This window comes from Protopterus annectens, chromosome 10.part0 (assembly GCF_019279795.1).
Source record: "Protopterus annectens isolate FY-2018-M chromosome 10.part0, PAN1.0, whole genome shotgun sequence".
NCBI classification, from domain to species: Eukaryota; Metazoa; Chordata; order Ceratodontiformes; family Protopteridae; genus Protopterus; species Protopterus annectens.
In genome coordinates, this window is record NC_056744.1 from 1,718,961,657 (window position 1) to 1,718,981,416 (window position 19,760).

General features: G+C 41.2%; 2 protein-coding genes across 3 annotated transcripts in view; one reads left to right on the forward strand and one right to left on the reverse strand.

Annotated features, from left to right (window-relative positions):
• Positions 1 to 19,760, forward strand: part of LOC122813950 (zinc finger protein 883-like) — an 846,666-nt gene that overhangs the window by 570,134 nt on the left and 256,772 nt on the right. The gene's annotated exons all lie outside the window — the stretch shown is intronic.
• On the reverse strand, positions 16,636 to 18,387 carry LOC122812766 (zinc finger protein 501-like). The gene has a single exon (XM_044084844.1). It carries the CDS (start codon positions 18,368 to 18,370, stop codon positions 17,249 to 17,251), a length of 1,122 nt encoding a protein of 373 aa, XP_043940779.1. The 5' UTR covers positions 18,371 to 18,387; the 3' UTR covers positions 16,636 to 17,248.

The window sequence follows — 19,760 nt, forward strand, 5'->3', positions numbered from 1 at the left end:
GAGACAGGGTAGTTCATTGTCAGTGCTGTTTTATATCACACTATATTGGAAGCATTGCTAGATGTTGACTAACAATTATAAAAATAAGCATTTCCATATGTACTTTGCATTTAAAAAACAAGTGATTTACAAAGTGTTGTATGACATTAAGTGAAACACTAAATGTCGTTGCAGAAAACTGTCTTGGATATTTGCACTACAATTTTCACATCTTGACAGATATCCAGTAATTGTTTTGCTCATTATACAATTAAGCATGTTTTCATATTTCTGTAAATATTTCAGTAAACATGCTCTCATAGAAGAATTTCTAGTTGTCATGTAAAAGCTTAGGTCTGGTGAACAAAATGTTCTAACAATAAGTCTAACTTACACAGTTTTCAAAATATGAAAGTTTACAAAAAATATTTTGAGTCTGAGAGCATTATATTGCAGTATTTAAGGAAACGACTATAACCGCACAGGCAATCACTGTAAATAATCCTGCTTACTGATAACATTGCTATGTATATTGATTTAATATTTTTATTGTTCACAAAACAGATGCATTTGTTTATCTTATGCTTTTTAAGTTTATTTTTCAGGAAATGCTCTGGAATACAAGATGTGTGCCGGCTGTTAGAGGTGTGACATTGCCCATCACATCGATTATTGAGGTAAAGTTTGAACTTTACTCCCACCTATCAAAGCAGTCTCCAGTATTAGATGTAGTAATTTAAAATATCCCTTACTAAGCTTTGATCATGCTGTATCAATGACCTTTAATGTATTCCCAAATATGTATATACTTCCTCTTGTTTCAGTTTTTATTAGATTTCTCCCAGGTTACTTCCTTGATACTCCAGTCTACCAGCTATAAATGTTGCTTTTGCACATATGTGGAAAGCAAATATCATTCTTATATTATCTAATAAGATTTCTACTGCTTTCTGGTACATGTTCAGTTGTCTGTAAAATAAGCTATAGCTTTAGATCACACACAAAAATAATTGCCTTGTTATATGACAATATTGCTTTCCTCAAGTCCACGTACACTCACAGCCTAGTCTGTTAACTAAACAATTTAATGGACTGAGGGCAAGGCAACAGCAATGCTGAAAGAGAATTATCCTGAAGTATTCTCCACTGAATTTTATACCTGGAATAATAACTGGTCTTTTTCATACTTCTGTCAAGTGGTTTACGACTTTTTCATAGGTATTTCTACATGATTTACTACAGTTTGTGAATCTTTGCTATTCAATGCTCTTTTTGCAATTTATTCATGCCTTAAAAAGGTTCTGACTCTTATGGCCAGACAATCATACCAAAGCTGCCAATTACAACAGGGACAGCAAGCTGATTTATATCTTTATTCCTAAATGTCAAGAAAGTCTTGAGTTATTAGTTCTAGTCTTGTAAAATATACCTTACTAAACTCTGTTGTCATTTACTAATGTTGAGTGGCTGATCACTTACTCCCTGATATCTTTAGATGCCTCTTCTTTCAGTTCTTTTGGTGTGCAATGGTTCTCAGCTACCTGTATGCAGCAGTATTTGCATAATCCCTAATGTAATGGTCTTGTCACATTACTATACATGTCAGTGTACAGACCCTCAGGCATGAGTACACAAAAAGGAACAAGATGTACCACTGTTTTAGTTTTGTACTACAAAGCCTACATTTGTCTGCATCTTCACTTTTTCTATGGAGTTTGTAAACCATCATTTATGTAGTTCATTATCTTCAACGGTCCTTATTCAAGTTCAGCTTTTGATTTAAATTTGCCTCCCCTTATCCATTTATTCATCAACTCTTAACATTGGCTGTTCCTGTAGTTCTCCACACATGCCGTTATTTACTGTGGACTTCCCAGTTTCCTTTCTTTGTGCGTTGTCTTGTTCTCTACCTTCTTTTGTTTTCTGGCATTTCATTTGTCATCTGACCCCTTTTTGTCTTCTTCTGGTTTGATTTCCATTCTCATTTTTCTCTGAAATGTTTCTACGGCTCTGAGCAAAGAGATCATCTCAGGCTTGTTTTGCTCCTCGTTTACAACATTCACTTTGTTTGGATTTGATGAGGTTAGCAAATATGCCTGCAGTCCAACTGCAGACCTATACAAATAGTCAAATCAAAGGAGGGCCATGCCTCCTTCAGTACGAAGGATATATAATCACCTCATGCACTGATTGTTAATAGTATTTGATGAGCATTAAGCAGTTTTCTTGCCCAAGCCAATCATTTCTGGGATCAGTCAATCACACCAAACCTGTAAGATAGACTAGAACGAACATGCCAACTTACAGCTTGAAGTTTTCTTCCTAGATATCAAGGCAGTTTTCAATAATAGCTTTAGTCTTATAAAACATTTCTTACTAACAGCTGTTCATGATTTATTGTCCACCATTCATGTATTCTCAGATATTAATTCATTCCATCTTTTTTTTATATTCTCTCTCGCAGTTTTATATTTTCTTGATGATTCATTTTTCCAGCTAAAATTTTATATAATCTTATTTATCAACACCAAACATTATCCGTATATCGTATGCAAAAGTTTTAACTATTTGTAATTGTGCTCTCAATGGTTTGTCAAATGAACTATACAGTTTTAAATTATCCACAAAAAGTAAATGCCATTCAGCAGTGTTGGTTTCTGGAAGTCAAGTTGTTGCAGTTGCCTAGTCTGTTAAGTAAATAGCTTAGTGACTTACAAAGAATTGCCCTAGAATATTCCTCTTTGGAATTTTGTATGTCTGGGATTATAATTTACTTTTTATTATGACTTGGTTATAACTGGTTTCCCATTCTTTTAAAGAGATGGCTAAGTAATTTACCAATGCTGTGTGCATTTTATACATCTATAAGCATTCTACAATCTATGAATCTGGAATGATGTCATTTTTAGTCTATCCATTCCATACTTGAGGTTCCACTTCATTTTACAATACTCTCTTATAGCTTTAATAACATATTTTACTTTTTTAATATATTTTGTTTTATGACCTTTGTGTTCCACCAGAATTGATTTTTTTTTCTAAATGACTATAAAATCTTTATCAATTCCAGTATATAATTTATATGTTGTCAAAAGGAAAGCTGCCAATCCACAGTTCTCAACATGGCTTGCAGGTTCACTCTTATGGATGCTTGTGTTTTATCCTGTTACTAACCAAGATGGTGTCTATTCAGGATGCACATGCATTTTTTTCTCAGGCCTACATTATTGTGCAAAGATGTTAAAACCTTTAGCCAGAAGTTGGTTAATGGATCCGGACCTGGAGTTCTATGGTTAGGAGACATACATTTTGTTTCAGTTTTTCTGGCATTCCTTCATTCCCATTTCATATAGTCTTCTTACTACTTACTTTTAACTCATCTCCATTTGGCTTCTTGGTTATGTTCAACAGGAACTTCATACAGACTTGTCCTAAATGTAAGGATTTCTACATTTATAAATGGGAAATAAAACAGCAACAGTCACACCAATCTATATAAAACCTTTTTGGGATCTCCCATGAACTGCTTTTGACCCCTTCCTTTACCTTTATGCCTTCTAACATTTTCTACTTGTGCTATTTTTGGTTTACTTTTGGAAATGGTTTAAGGTAAATCTTAAGCTGTTTTAATGTTGAGTTTTGCTTTTATCACATCACCTAAGACTATTCCCTTTTCGATATTCTTGAGTTAGTGATACTTCTAGCTTTAGTTGCTCTGCATTTCCTCTGTCCATGGTGGCATTTCGGTGTGCTCCCTTTCTTTCTTCCTTTTATTAATCTACATTTTGTGGGAGGAGTTTATCCATTACTTTAAGTTTACTGCTTTCTTTCTGCTTCAGAGGAATCACTTTTGATAGTCCAAGTCACTGTGTTCACTTGCTTTATCATTTCTTACAGTTGGACGTCTTCATTCAACTTCTGTAGTCTAATTCTATCATACATCTTAACATGTCTGCTGTCTTCTCTTCAGTTAAGTGGGTCCTCACTAAGATCAGTTGCTTTTTAGCTGAGTGTGTCCTTTCTTTGCTTTCTGTTTCCTGCACTTTATCTTGCTGTACAATTCTAACTGGAATTTCTATCAAATTTCCTACAGAATCATCTAAAATTTTACTTTACAGTGTATCTTTTCTAAACGTGTTCTGCTGGGTCTGGGGATTTACTGATTCACCATGTTGTAATATTGCCTGTATTTCAGTCTCCACATTAAACCCTTTCCTTCTCAGTTATGCTTGTTTGCTGCTTTTTCATATCACTAGAAATGTTGCTTCTTGTTACATTACAATTTTGTGTTTACATCCATTCCTTTGTAAAATTTACAGTGTCCTGAATTTCTTTGCCTGTACTTTTCTTCAAATATCTTGGGAGATGTAGCCACATTCGTTACCACAATGTTCTTTTATATATATATATATATATATATATATATATATATATATTTATATTATATATGGGTTACCTTCAGTTTATTGACAGTCCACTTCCCCAAAACCCAGTATACCAACACATCAAACCACTGACATTCTCAAAGCCGACGTTTCCCGAAAGGTAAGTAAACACTTGGCCATCCCAATGGAACAACTATCCAAAGAAAAGAACCCCCCTTACTAAATATACCAACTCCGAGAATGCACTACCATGGGGGTTGTTATTGTTGTTGTGTGTTTCGGCTTTTCCCAGTTAGGGGTCGCCACAGCGGAACTCCAGTCCGCTAATGATTGGCAGTAGATTTTTATGTGCCGAGTTGCCAGCCCTGACAAACAACCTTCAACGAAGGTATGCCCATTCATGCATGTCTCCACACAGAAGACACTCTTAGCTGAGAATCGAACTGGACATCTTACTGTGAGGTGACAACACTACCGCAGCACCACCACCTCAGGGGCAAAATTCAACTAGATGGCCAAGTGTTCACTAACTACGCGTTATCTGCTTTGAGTATGTCAGTGATTTGACGTGTTGGTAAACTGGGTTTTGGGGAAGTGGACTGCCAGTAAACTGAAGGTAACATTTTATATATATATATACACATATCATACCACCAAGACCATACTACATTTTATGACTTTTAATAGCTTTTGTTTTAGTCACTTTTCTAGATAATTTAGTGTTCATTTATGTAAGTCTTGTGATGCTGTTTTGTTTTATTAAAATTTTAAATGTCATCTATTGCTTTTAACAGTTCTTCTGATGAAAATGTTTTCGCTCCTCTTACAACTTCTTTCTTACTCTTGCTACATATCCACTCTCTGGACGTTATGGGTTTGTTGCATAACAGAAATTACATATCTACTCTCTCTCCTTTTTTCCAAAACAGTCCACTTTGTTGTTCATAGCTCTTTTGCTTAGCCTATCAGTTTTTTTTTTTCTTGGACTGCTGCTTTCTTCTAAACAGGGACAACACTCACAACATGGCCTAGGTTGGTAGGAATGTTTCTGTGTTCTGAGGATTCTGTAGTATTTTTCTAGTCCTGGCACCACTGACTATTATTATACTAGAACATGTGGTCCTAGTGTTCTTTTTTACCCCATTTTTCTCCATGATATATAAAAAGTACAGTTGTGTACCTACCATAAATGTAGATGTTCGAGTGTATTCACTGTTGCAGTAATTACACTTGGGTTATCATGCTGGCAGGCTACCCGCAGTCGGACAGAATTCCAAAGTCTTGGTCCGGCGTCGGTTGCTGTCGCCACTTCCCTGACATCAGTGTGCCAGGGGTATATAAGATGCAGCTGACACCATTTTTTTCGTTTTTTCTTGCCCCAGATGTCAGGTGCCCCCAAATAGGTAGGCAATACATATTGCTAATAAAAACATACAGTAAAATAAAAACAATACCTTCATCTACAGGCAAATACACCACATAGGTTGTATAGGATAGAAAGGTATAGATAAGTCCCAGCAAAGAAAGTGGGGATGGAGGGTGGGTAACCTGGACTGTAACAGTGAATACACTCGAACATCTACATTTATGGTAGGTACACAACTATACTATGTTCATCGTGTTTCACTGTTGCAGTCATTACACTTGGTTTGAATCCCAAAGCTGAGGTAGGGTGGCTGGGTCTAAATAGGATTAGGAGTGGCTATGAGGCCCTGCAGAACTGCAGTGGCGAAGCCTGCTCTGGATTTGGAGTAAAGAGGCAAGTGGTAATGCTTAGTAAAGTTGTGTACTGAACTCCAAGGTGCAGCTTCCAAGATATTCTTGGTTGGTACTCCTCTGACGAAGGCTGCTAAAGTGGCTGCTGCCCTGGTAGAATGTGGCCTAATGTTGTTAGGCACTGACTTTCCATGTTGTGCATAGCAGAAACGAATACAGTGTCCTATCCACTTTGAAATAGTCTGCTTTGAGATAGCCTTTCCTTGTGATCCTGCAGCATATGCTACAAACAGTTGCTCAGTTTTTCTGAAAGCTTTTGTTTTGTCCAAGTAGAAGCGTAACTGCCTGTGTATGTCCAAAGAGTGCAGAAGTCTCTCTCCTTTGTTCTGGGATTTGGATAAAATGTTGAAAATGAATGGTTTGGTTAAGAGCCACAGAGGATACCACCTTTGGCATAAATGTTGGGTTTGTCCTTAGGGAAACCCTGTCTTGATGAAAAATGATAAAAGGTTCCACTGCCATTAATGCCTGTAGCACTAAGACTCTTTGTGCTGAAGTTATTGCTAGGAGCAGACCAGTTTTCCATGATAAAAAATTTATATCAGCTGTATTGGCTGGCTCAAAAGGAGGTAAAGTGAGTTTTTCCAAGACAAAGTTGAGGTCTCAAGTAGGTATCGGTGCTCTCCGGGGGGGGTCTTATGTTTTTAGCCCCTCTGAGGTACTGCCTTAGTAATGGGTGAGAGAAAATAGGAGGTTCCGTGTTATAATGAGCTTAAATGGCAGAGGCATGGATCTTAATTAATGAAAAGGATAGGCCTTTGTCCAGCATCTCAGTTAGGTATTGTAAAATCCGAGGGATATTTGGTAGAAGTGGATCAAAGCCTTGTGCCTGTTTCCAGGTGCAGAATCTCTTCCATTTGTATGCATAAGATTTCCTGGTGCTGGGCCTTCTGGCCTCCAGAATGACACCCATAACAGCTTTAGAGAGAGGTCTGGTCTGAGTGGCTATATCTGCCATGCAGCCAGATTTAAGGTTCTGAGTTGGCTGTGCAGGATCTGATTGTTTTGCTGAGTCAGAAGTTGAGGCATTTGAGGTAAAGTCCAGGCTGGGCCTTGAGCCAAGTTCTTTAAGATTGGGTACCAGTGCTGGCGTGGCCAGTCTGGGGCAATCAGGATCATTTTTGGCCTCTCTTGTCTGACTTTTAGGAGCACCTTGGAAAGGAGAGGAAGTGGTGGGAAGGCATAAACTTCTAGGTTTTTCCAGATGAATGAGAGAGCATCCACTTTCCATGCTTGTGGGTGGCAAGTCCTTGTGCAGAATTTCTGTAGTTGGCAGTTGAGAGGGGAGGCGAAAAGATCTATGTCCGGGCATCCCCATTTCTGTGTTATCATGCTGAAGACAGTACAGTTTTGTACCTACCATAAATGTAGATGTTCGAGTGCTAATACAGCTGCAGTCATAACAGATGGGGTTATCCTGCCGTCAGGCGGGTCCCCGGTCGTCTGAATTCCAAAGTCTAGGTCCAGCGTCGGTTGTTGTCGCTTCTTCCCTGACGTCAGTGTGGCAGGGGTATAAAAGAGCCAGCCGACGCCATTTTCTTCAGTTTTTCTTGCCCCAGATGTCAGGTGCCCCTAGAAGGAAGGCAAAACATAAACTTATGTAATAATGCAATGTAATATACTCAAAAAACAGTAGCTTGCAAGCAAATACACCATAAAAGAATACCCCAATCAGGTTGTATGAAGAGGTGTTTGTCATAAGGCCTGTCCCAAGAGGGGATGGAGGGAGGGAAACCTGGACTGCAGCTGTATTAGCACTCGAACATTATGGTAGGTACAAAACTGTACTATGTTCATCGTGCATACAGCTGCAGTCATAACAGATGGGTAGAATCCCAAAGCTAAAAAGGGGTGGCAGGCACTAAGTGGAACTAGGAGGAGCAAGGATGCCCTGCAAGACTGCTGTGGCAAAGCCCGCTCTAAATTTAGAGTAAAGTGGAAGGTGATAGTGCTTGGAGAATGTGTGCACAGAACTCCAAGTGGCCGCTTCCAAAATGTCCTTGGTAGGAACCCCCCTGAGGAAAGCTGCAGAGGTAGCTGTGGCCCTTGTGGAGTGAGATCTGATGCTTGTATGTACAGTTTTTCCATGAAATGAGTAACAAAAGCGTATGCAGTGGGCTATCCATTTTGAGATTGTCTGTTTGGAGATAGCCTTTCCTTGAGCACCTGTAGCATAGGACACAAAGAGTTGCTCTGATTTTCTGAATGGCTTTGTCCTGTCCAAATAATAACGAAGTTGTCTGTGAATGTCCAAGGAATGTAATAGTCTTTCCCCTTTGTTTTGTGGGTTAGGATAAAAGGTAGGTAAGTGGATAGTCTGATTCAAGACTACACTGGATACTACCTTTGGCATAAAGGAAGGGTTGGTTCATAAGGAAACTCTGTCCTGATGGAAAATGATGAAAGGTTGCACAGCCATGAGGGCCTGTAGTTCCGAAACCCTGCGTGCTGAGGTGATAGCCAGAAGGAAGGCTGTTTTCCATGACAAATATTGCAGTTCTGTTGAAGCAGCTGGCTCAAATGGAGGCAAGGTCAGTTTTTCTAAAATGAAGTTGAGGTCCCAAGCAGGTACTGGTGGTTTCCTTGGGGGTTTTATATTCTTAGCCCCTCTGAGGAACTGTCTTAAGAGAGGATGAGAGAATAAAGGAGGATCAGTGTTGTATTGTGCAGAAATGGCTGAAGCATGGATCTTGATGGAGGAGAAGGAAAGTCCACTGTTTAACATCTCAGCTAGGTACTGTAATATTTGAGGTAAATTTAGTACCCAAGTATTCTGGCCCTTTTTCTGCTTCCAGGCACAAAACTGTTTCCATTTGGCGGAGTAGGCTTTTCCTAGTAGAATGTCTTCTGGCCTCCAAAATGACATCCTGCACCTCCTTGGAGAGGAGGGTCTGTTGGGAAATCAAGGAATCCTCCATGCGGCTAGATTGAGGGTTTTCAGTTGACTGTGAAGAGTTTTGAAACTGTGCTGGTCAACAGAAGAGGCACTAGAGGCAGGATCCATGGTGGGGAATGCGTCAAGCTCTTCAGGAGTGGATACCAGTGTTGTCTTGGCCAGTCTGGAGCAATGAGAATCATGTTTGGCCTCTCTGCTTTGGCTTTTAATAGAACTTTGGGCAGCAGAGGAAGAGGTGGAAAGGCATAGACTGTCAATGTTGTCCAATTGAAAGAAAGTGCGTCCACTTTCCAGGCCTGTGGATGATAGGTCCTTGAGCAAAATTTTTTCAGTTGGTAATTTCTGTGGGTAGCAAAGAGATCTATGTCTGGCTGTCCCCATGCCTGAATTATCTTTGTGAAAACTTGAGGATGCAACTTCCATTCATGTGGATCTGTCATATTTCTGCTTAGGTTGTCTGCCAGCATGTTTTCCTTCCCTGGCAGGAATTGTGCTTGAAGTTGGATTTGCAATTCCAGAGCCGTGTTCCAAAGGGACATGGCTAGTCTGCACAGGGGGTATGAATGAGTTCTTCCCTGTTTATGTACCACATCACTGTGGTGTTGTCTGTCCTTATCAGTAGCTGGCCTGGATGCAGTAGGTCTTTGAAGGCCATAATAGCATTTTGTACTGCTAGCATTTCCTTTTGATTGATGTGTAGGTGCTTCTCTTTTTGGGACCATTTGCCCTGAATGCACTGATCTGTCATGTGCGCCCCCAGGCGTAGTCCGAGGCGTCTGTTGTGATGATTTGATTTGCTTGAGGCATGCAGAAGGGGAGACCTATGTTTCTTTGGCATGCTTGAGCCCACCACAGAAATTCCTTTTGAAGACATGGAATGAGTGGTATAATTGTTTCCAAACTGTGGCTGTGTTAAGACCCTAAGTTTTTTAGGTACCATTGAAGTTTCCTCATATGCAGCTTTGCACATGGGATCAGCAGGATGCAAGGTGCCATGAATCCCAGAGCCTGCAGGACTTTCCTTGCAGTCAGCCTGGTGAAGGTTGCCATTTTTCTGAAGTATTGAGATAGTTGCCCTTGCTTCTCTGGCATGAGGTAGGCCATCTGGGTGTTTGTATTCAAGCTGGCACCCAGGAAAATTATTACTTGAGGGGGTATTAGTTTTGATTTCTTTTTATTGACTGTGTATCCCAGAAAGTTCAACAATTTTATTACAAACGCCAGGTGTTTCAGAAGTATGTGCTTGCTGTCCACTTGGATCAGGCAGTCGTCCAGATATGGGTATATTTGTATCCCTTGAAGTCTGCAGAAGGCAATTACTGATGCCAGGCATTTCGTAAACACTCTGGGCGCAGTAGATAAGCCAAAGGGCAATGCAGAGAATTGATAATGGGTTGAACCTGCAAGAAATCTGAGGCATCTTCTTCAATCTTGTCTAATAGGGACATGCAGGTATGCCTCCTTGAGGTCCAATGTTACCAGCCAAGACTCCTTGGCCAGCATGGGAAGAAGCTGCTGTAATGTGAGCATCTTGAATTTTGGTACGAGTAAATATGTGTTTAGGATGGATAGGTCCAAAATAGGTCTCCAATCTTTGTCCTTCCTTGGTACCAGGAATAGTCTGGAATAAAAACCTTGACCCTGTTCTTTTGCAGGTACCTCTTGAATAGCTTTCATGTCCATGAGAGCTGAAATTTGTTTTTGTGCCTCTGCCCTTTGATTTTGTGGCAGGTTTGGCATGCCTCTCATTTTTGGAAGGGTGTGAAAGTGGAATCTATAGCCTCTGTCTATAATGTCCAGGATCCATTTGTCTTTTGTGACAATATGCCAATTTATTGAAAATGCCAGTTTTCCACATAAATGTGCTGCCATTAAAGCTTTGCTTGGCATGCAAAGGGGAAAGTCATTGTGTCTGCTTTCTGAATGACTGTGATCTATCTTCTCCACATCTTGGTGTAGGTGCTTGCCATTGTCTGGCTCTAAATGATCCTTGAGATTGCCCTCTACCCCTTGGGCACCTGTATCTACCTCTTTGAGGTCTGTCCGTGGCTGGAAAGGACCAATTTTTTGAAGGCCAGTTTCTGCTGAAACGTGGAGGTTGTACCTGTAGGAAATCTTTCACTGTTTGCATTGATCTTGCCTTTTCCTCCATTTTCTTTAGTACCTCCTCAGCTTTAACACCAAACAATACATCTATTTGAAGAGGTGCATCTAGTAATTTAGCTTTGACATGATCTGGTAAGGTTTGCTCTTTGTGCCAAGCATGTCTACGTATGACAGACCCTGTAACAGCAGCTCTACATGAGGCCTCTAAAGCATCAAAACCACATTGCAAGGTATGTTTACCCACTTGCTCTGCACTATGCAACAAATCCTGCAACTCCTTTAAATCTGCTTGCTCAGGTTGTGTCATTTTGCTTTTCAACTGAGATAACAAAAACTGTTGATACTTTAACAAATGGAACTGACAGTTTAATGCCCTCATGGTTAAAGTGGCCGAGATGTATACCTTTTTCCCCCACCTTTCTAAAGCTCTGGAATCTCTCTCTGAAGGTAATGGGTTTTTGGCAGTAGAGGCCTTAATTCTCTTGGGACCCTGTGAAATAGTTTCTGGGTCAGCAGCATGGCTTTTGTATAGGAATTGGTGTGAATCAGGAACCCAGTAATACCTGTCAGGTTTAACAGGAGCCGGAGGTAAAGAATCTGGGTTGAGGCTGGCTTCTGTGTACACATCATCTAATATATCCAAGACAGGAGGGATAGCCAGAGGCCTGTGCTGGGGAAGCAAGAGAAAATCCCTGAGCCTTTTCTTGGAATCTGAGTAATCTTGGCCTTCCCAGTGAAAGTGTTCCCTCTATGTATGTAAGGTTTCCCCAAAAGAATAGTCCTCAGAGGGGGAGACCGAGGGAATGGACTCCTCAGCATCAGAGTCTTCAAAAGGGGAATATGAATATTCCTGGTCCTCAGAATGTTCTGAGGTAATAGAGGCTTGGTCTGAGGAAGGGTAGTCTTCCTCCAATCTGGGTCTTTTGTCCGAGGGGGGTTGAGAACCCCTGATAAGAGTAATCAAATCCTCAGCCATTTTGAGCATATGTTTGTTAGGCATGGGGCCTTGAGAGGGGCTCTGTGGACCTTGTCTTTTAGTTTTCATGGCTGCTTTAGATTTTGTGAAAGCCTTAATGGAAAAAGAGGAAGGCCTGAAGACACCTTGAGAGATGGCAGGCCTGTCTAAACTCTGAGTTTCCCCACCAAGAGTGGCGTCGGTATCTGTAGTCGGAGTGGGGGCCGAGGAGCCTGCGACTTCGGGCACAGAAGACACCGCTAAAGAAGCATCTTCGGTACTCAGGGGCTGTGTAGGCACCTCACTGAGAACTGGAGCACCAGTAGCCGGCTTTAGCATGGTGTCGGTAGAAGTCGCGGACCTCGTATGTTGGTCCTTATCTTTGCATCTTTTACTCAAAACTGGAGTCGGAGTATCCGACGACATAATGTAATTAAATTTTTTACCAAAATAGTGTTGGTCTAACTCCGCCCAACGCTTAATAGTGCGTTTGTTGAATCTAGCACAAAAACGGCAGGCCGAGACGTCGTGGTCTGGGTCTAAGCAAGGAATACAGAAGGAATGGAAATCCTTATGTGGTATTTGCTTCCCACATGAAATGCAATTATTAACTTTGTCTGACATCGGTCTGAGGCAAGAAAAGTTTCCCCAATGGGGTACTTAGCTTTCAAGAAGACTTTGGCTGAAATATTTTCGTAAATCTCAGGAGCTGGCCGACCAGCACTTGTGAACTGCTTCTGCTTCGGGCACCGCGCGGCAAAAAAGACTGAAGAAAATGGCGTCGGCTGGCTCTTTTATACCCCTGCCGCACTGACGTCAGGGAAGAAGCAACGACAACCGATGCTGGACCTAGACTTTGGAATTTGGCCAACCGAGGACCCGCCTGACAGCAGGATAACCCTATCTGTTATGACTGCAGCTGTATGCACGATGAACATCTGTGGATTTAGTTTCCACTCGTGAGGATCCATGAGGTTTCTGCTTAGATCGCCTGCCAGAGTATTTTTCTTTCCTGGCAGGAATTGTGCTTGCAGATGAACTTGATAGGTCAGTGCTGTGTTCCACAAAGTAATGGCTTGCCTGCAGAGGGGATATGAGTGCGTGCCCCTTTGCTTATGTACCACATAACTGTGGTGTTGTCCATCTTTAGTAATAGTTGTCCTGGATGCAGTAGGTCCTTGAAAGCTGTTAGGACATTCTGTACAGCTAGCATCTCTTTTAGATTGATGTGAAGGTGCATTTGGTCTGTGGCCCACTTGCCCTGAATACATTTTCCTGCCATGTGCGCCCCCCAGGCATAATCCGATGCTTCTGTTGTTAGTGTCTGCCTGGCTGTGGGTAAAGTGAAGGGCTGTCCCTTGTTGTGGTGACATGCCAGTGCCCACCATCAAAACTCCTGTTGCAGGCAGGGAATAAGAGTTATTATTGCTTCCAGGCTGTGGCAATGTTGAGTCCAAACACTTTTTAGATACCATTGTAACTTCCTCATATGCAGTCTTGCATATGGAATTAGCAGGATGCAGGATGCCATGAACCCCAAAGCCTGCAGAATTTTTCTTGCAGGTAGCTGGGTTTTTGTTGCCATCATTTGAAAGTAATGAGTCAATTGCCTTTGCTTGTCTGGTGTGAGATAAGCCATCTGGGCAGTTGTATTTAAGCTTGCACCCAGGAATATTATCTCTTGAGAGGGCACTAGTTTTGACTTCTTTTCATTTACTGTGTACCCTAGGCCCATTAATAATCTTTTTACAAATGCCAGATGCTTTAGTAGAATGCGCTTGCTCTCTGCTTGAATAAGGCAGTTGTCCAAGTAGGGATATATTTGAATTCCTTTTTGTCTGCAAAATGCAATCATTGGTGCCAGGCATTTTGTGAAGACCCTGGGCGCAGTAGATAAGCCAAAGGGCAGTGCAGAGGATTGGTAATGCATTGTGTAAGCTATGAATCTGATGTATCTTCTGCAATTTTGTCTGATTGGGACATGCAGGTATGCTTCTTTGAGGTCTAAAGTAACAAGCCAAGTCTTCTTGCCCAGCATGGGTAGAAGTTGCTGTGGTGTCAACATTTTGAATTTTGGAACATCCAGGAAAGTATTTAGAATAGACAGGTCCAGTATGGGTCTCCGGGCTTTGTCCTTTTTGGAAACCAAGAAGAGTCTTGAGTAAAATCCTTGTCCTTGCTCCTGCTGTGGTACCTTTTGAATAGCTCTCATGTCCATGAGTGCTGTAATCTGTTTTTGCGTCTCTGCCCATTGATTTTGTGGCAGGTCTGGCATTCCTTTTGACCTTGGTAGGGTGTGAAAGTGGAACCTGTAACCCTGAGAGACAATATTCAGTACCCATTTGTCCTGGGTGATTATGTGCCAATTTTGTGAGAAAAGTGCTAGTTTTCCCCCTAAGGGTGCTGCCAAAAGGTAAGTGCTTGGCATTTGAAAAGGGAAGTCATTGGGACTGTTTCCTATCGGGTTGTGACTTGTCTTCTCCTCCTTTGGGGGTTGAAGCACCCCATTATCTAGGTCTGTAAGAGCCTTGGGGCTGAGATCTGCCTCTAGGGCATCTGTATATTCCTCTTTAAGGCCTGTCTGACACTGGAAAGGACCAATTTTTAGAAGGCCAATTTCTGCTAAATCTAGGTGGCTGTACCTGTAAGAAATCCTTTACTGTCTGCCTTGATTTTGCCTTATCCTCCATTTTCTTTAATACCTCTTCTGCCTTAACCCCAAACAACGTATCATGCTGTAAAGGAGCATCCAATAATTTTGCTTTAACATGATCAGGTAAACTTTGTTCTTTTAACCAAACATGCCTTCGAATGACAGATCCTGTAACTGCGGCTCTACAAGAAGCCTCTGATGAATCAAAACCACATTGCAGAGTATGCTTTTCCACTTGTTCAGCTGCATGCAATAAATCCTGCATTTTCTTATTGTCAGGACATTCTGAGCTTGTAAACATTTTCTGTTTTAACAAAGACATTAAGTATTGTTGGTATTTCAGCATGTGAAACTGGCAGTTCAAAGTCCTTACTGCTAACATTGCAGAAGTGTAAACCTTTCCCCCCCATCATCCAGTGCTCTAGAATCCCTGACAGTGGGGACTGGGCTTTTTGCAGTGGAAGCCTTTAGCCCTTTGGGACCCTGAGAAAGGGTTTCTGGGTCAGCAGCAGGATTTTTATAAAGAAATTTATGAGAGTCTGGGACCCCGTAGTACCTATCTGGCTTGACTGGTGCTGGGGGTAAAGAATCAGGAGACAAACTAGATTCTGAAAAAACATCATCAACAATATCTAACAAAGGGGGTATAGCAAGGGGCCTGTGCTGAGGCAATAAAAGAAAATCTCTGAGCCTATTTTTGATTCTGAATAATCCTGGCTCTCCCAATGGAAATGCTCCCTCATGGTGTGCAAAGTTTCCCCAAAAGAGTAATCCTCAGGAGGAGAGGCTGAATGGATAGATTCTTCAGCATCAGAGTCCTGATAGGGAGGAAGAGAGTATCCCTGGTCTGAAGAGGAATCAGAGGAAATGGAAACCTGGTCAGAGGATTCATAGTCTGTATCCTGCCTAGGCGTTTTATCAGGTGGGGGATGGGAACCCCTGATCAAAGTAATTAGGTCTTCGGCCATTTTGAGCATCTGTTTCTTAGGCATAGATGACTGTCCAGGAGAATGCTGTACTTGTTTATTTGTCTTTAATGGTGTTTTAGACTTTGCCTTGGTTGCTGTAGTTGACTTGAGTGTAAGCTGTGTAGGTCTGAAAACACCCTCAGAAGCCGATGCCTGCTCAGCGGTTCCAGGCCCATCTGAGGGAATAGTTTCCATAAGCCCAATACCTTGAGTTTCCAGAGGCCTAGTTGTCTCCACGTGGGAGTCGGAGGCGGCCTGTGGCTCTGAGGTAGCGAGTGCCAGGGGCTGCGGGAGCGCCTCACTGAGAACTGGTGAACTGCCGACTGGCCTAGAAGAGGTTTTGTCATCGGTTTTGGGCCTTGGATGCCTGTCCTTTTCCTTGTCTTCGCGTTTTTTATGAATTGCAGTCATCGGTTTCTCCGACAGCATTATGTAGTTAAACCTTCGGCCATAATAATGGAATGCAAAATCAAACCGAAGCTTAATAGTGCGTTGTTTGAACCTAGTGCAAAACCGACAACCAGAAACATCGTGGTCAGGGCCTAGGCAAGGGATACAGTAAGAGTGAAAATCCTTATGAGGTATTTGCTTCCCACAAGAAATACAATTGTTAACTTTTACTGACATCGGTCTGAAGCCAGAAAAAGTTTCCCCAATGGGGTACTTAGCTTTATTGAAGACTTTGGTTCTGAAATTCAGTTTCGAAAATCTCAGGAGTCGGCCGACCGGCACTTGCAAACTGCTTTTGCTTCGTGCACCGCGAGGCAAGAAAGACTGAAGAAAATAGCGTCAGCTGCATCTTATATACCCCTGGCGCACTGATGTCAGGGAAGAGGTGACAGCAACCAACGCCAGACCAAGACTTTGAAATTCTGGCTGACTGTGGGTAGCCTGCCAGCAGGATAACTCAAGTGCAATTACTGCATCAGTGAAACACAATGAACATCATAGCATACATCAGTATCATCTTGTTGGTGAGATTTTGTAGAAGCAAGTTCAATCACATGAAGGTATTAGCAAAGGACTGAAGTTTAAATCAGTTCCACAGATATTACTCTCTTGTTCTTTCAGATTCCTTATCTTCATTAGCACTTGTTCTATTGTGTGGATTACCTGATGGAACAATGTACTGTTATGTGAAAGGCATCCACAGCATTTATGCAGATGTTTTCTTAATTTCTGCAAATGTTAATGATTTTTAATATGTGATTTCCTGAAGTCTTTAATGTTTGGGAGGGCTGCTTTCTTCCTTTGCTTTTTTTTAATTTCTCCAAGTCTTTTGGGTTTCTAATACCATGATGGGAATGGCCCCTCTCCTACGTCAAAGTGCGATTAAAGTTCTTCTGTGTGAGTGGCCTGGTGGTTTATCATTTTCCATTTACATGAAAAACACTTACTACATGCAGTACATTTGTATGGTTTTGTTCCTTTGTAAATAGCCATATGGTGCATCATACTAGAACTCTGTGTAAAATACTTACTACATTCAGTGCATTTATATGACTTTGCACCTGTATGAATGAGCTGGTGTCATATCAGGTGACTTCTACATGAAAAAGACTTACTGCATTCAGTATACTTGTATAGCTTTGCACCTGTATGAATGAGTTGGTGTTGTATCAGGTGACTTCTACATGAAAAACACTTATTGCATTCAGTACACTTGTACGATTTTGCTCCTGTGTGAATAGCCATATGGCGCATCATATGAGAACTCTGTGTAAAACATTTACTGCATTCAGTACACTTATACGGTTTTGCCCCTGTGTGAATAGCCATATGGCGCTTCATAGTAGAACTCTGTGTAAAACTCTTACTACATTCAGTGCATTTATATGGCTTTGCACCTGAATGAATGAGCTGGTGTTGTATCAGGAGACTTCTACATGAAAAACACTTACTGCATTCAGTACACTTGTATGATTTTGCTCCTGTGTGAATAGCCACATGACTTTTCATATGAGAACTCTGTGTAAAACACTTACTGCATTCAGTACACTTGTATGGTTTTGCTCCTGTGTGAATAGCTATATGGCGCTTCATAGCAGAACTCTGTGTAAAACACTTATTACATTCAGTGCATTTATATGGCTTTGCACCAGTATGAATGCGCTGGTGTTGTATCAGGTGACTTCTACATGAAAAACACTTACTGCATTCAGTACACTTGTATGGTTTTGCTCCTGTGTGAATAGTCATATGGCGCATCATCGTAGAACTCTGTGTAAAACACCTACTGCATTCAGTACACTTGTATGGTTTTGCTCCTGTGTGAATAGCCATATGGTGCTTCATAGTAGAACTCTGTGTAAAACACTTACTGCACTCAGTACACTGATATGGTTTGCTCCCCACATGAATGGTCTGATGGCGCGTTAGACAACTTCTGGTTGAAAAATACTTATTGCATTCAGGACATTTATATGGTTTGTCCTTTGTACAAGATGGCTGGTGTACTACTGGACCTTGTTGCAAACCAATACTTGCATTAAATTCACAGCTGTTGCTACAGTTAAGCTTTGAGTGAAATGGTGTTGCAGGTGTGAAATGAAGCCTGTCGGTAGCCTTCACAGGTTGAGCACAGTGCTGCAGGTTGTCCATAGGGTGATGTAACAGGGATGTCACAAGTGGTTGCTGCTGATGGCAAATCATGCTGGTATTTGTGCTTCTGTCATCTAAAAATACATTACATATCAGTATTTTAACACACTGATGAAAAGACGTATCAGCTATTTTACTCACAACAGTACATGGACATTGAGCCATTCTAAACATAACAGATTTTTTTTCTGTTTGCAAAATTATTTTTTTTCTGCTATTACTAATGTAGGTACCAAACTAAGTAAAGACAATTCTGATTATCATTAATTAAAACCTGGTCTTCAGTGAACAGTTACAAGAGATGTAACAACAGTACAGAGTTATCACAATAATCCTGTGCACCTGTTATCTGGAACAGTCTTAGGTAAGAAGATACACTGCACATCTTCAAAAACAGGGAGAGAGACCCTTCTTATGGAGTATGTTTGTACTGTTACCTGGAACAGTCTTAGGTAAGAAGATACACTGCACATCTTCAAAAACAGGGAGAGAGACCCTTCTTATGGAGTATGTTTGTACTGTTACCTGGAACAGTCTTAGGTAAGAAGATACACTGCACATCTTCAAAACAGGGTGAGAGAGACCCTTCTTATAGAGTATGTTTGTACTGTTACCTGGAACAGTCTTAGGTAAGAAGATACACTGCACATCTTCAAAAACAGGGTGAGAGAGACCCTTCTTATGGAGTATGTTTGTACTGTTACCTGGAACAGTCTTAGGTAAGAAGATACACTGCACATCTTCAAAAACAGGGTGAGAGAGACCATTCTTATGGAGTATGTTTGTACTGTTACCTGGAACAGTCTTAGGTAAGAAGATACACTGCACATCTTCAAAAACAGGGTGAGAGAGACCCTTCTTATGGAGTATGTTTGTACTGTTACCTGGAACAGTCTTAGGTAAGAAGATACACTGCACATCTTCAAAAACAGGGAGAGAGACCATTCTTATGGAGTATGTTTGTACTGTTACCTGGAACAGTCTTAGGTAAGAAGATACACTGCACATCTTCAAAAACAGGGTGAGAGAGACCCTTCTTATGGAGTATGTTTGTACTGTTACCTGGAACAGTCTTAGGTAAGAAGATACACTGCACATCTTCAAAAACAGGGTGAGAGAGACCCTTCTTATGGAGTATGTTTGTACTGTTACCTGGAACAGTCTTAGGTAAGAAGATACACTGCACATCTTCAAAAACAGGGAGAGAGACCCTTCTTATGGGGTATGTTTGTACCACCCATAAAGAAAAGAGTTAAACATGCAAAGGACATCTGGAACTAACTTTCAACAGAAATGGCATGTCCAAAACCAAGTTGAAGCAGCCTTTTTTTAAGGAATCCAGCTGTGCCTGCTATAAACAAAAGGGGTGAAAGAGCATTTCCACAATGCTGATGCCGTGTATAAAACTCATGCTACAGTCACTTTTACCTTCCCAAATATG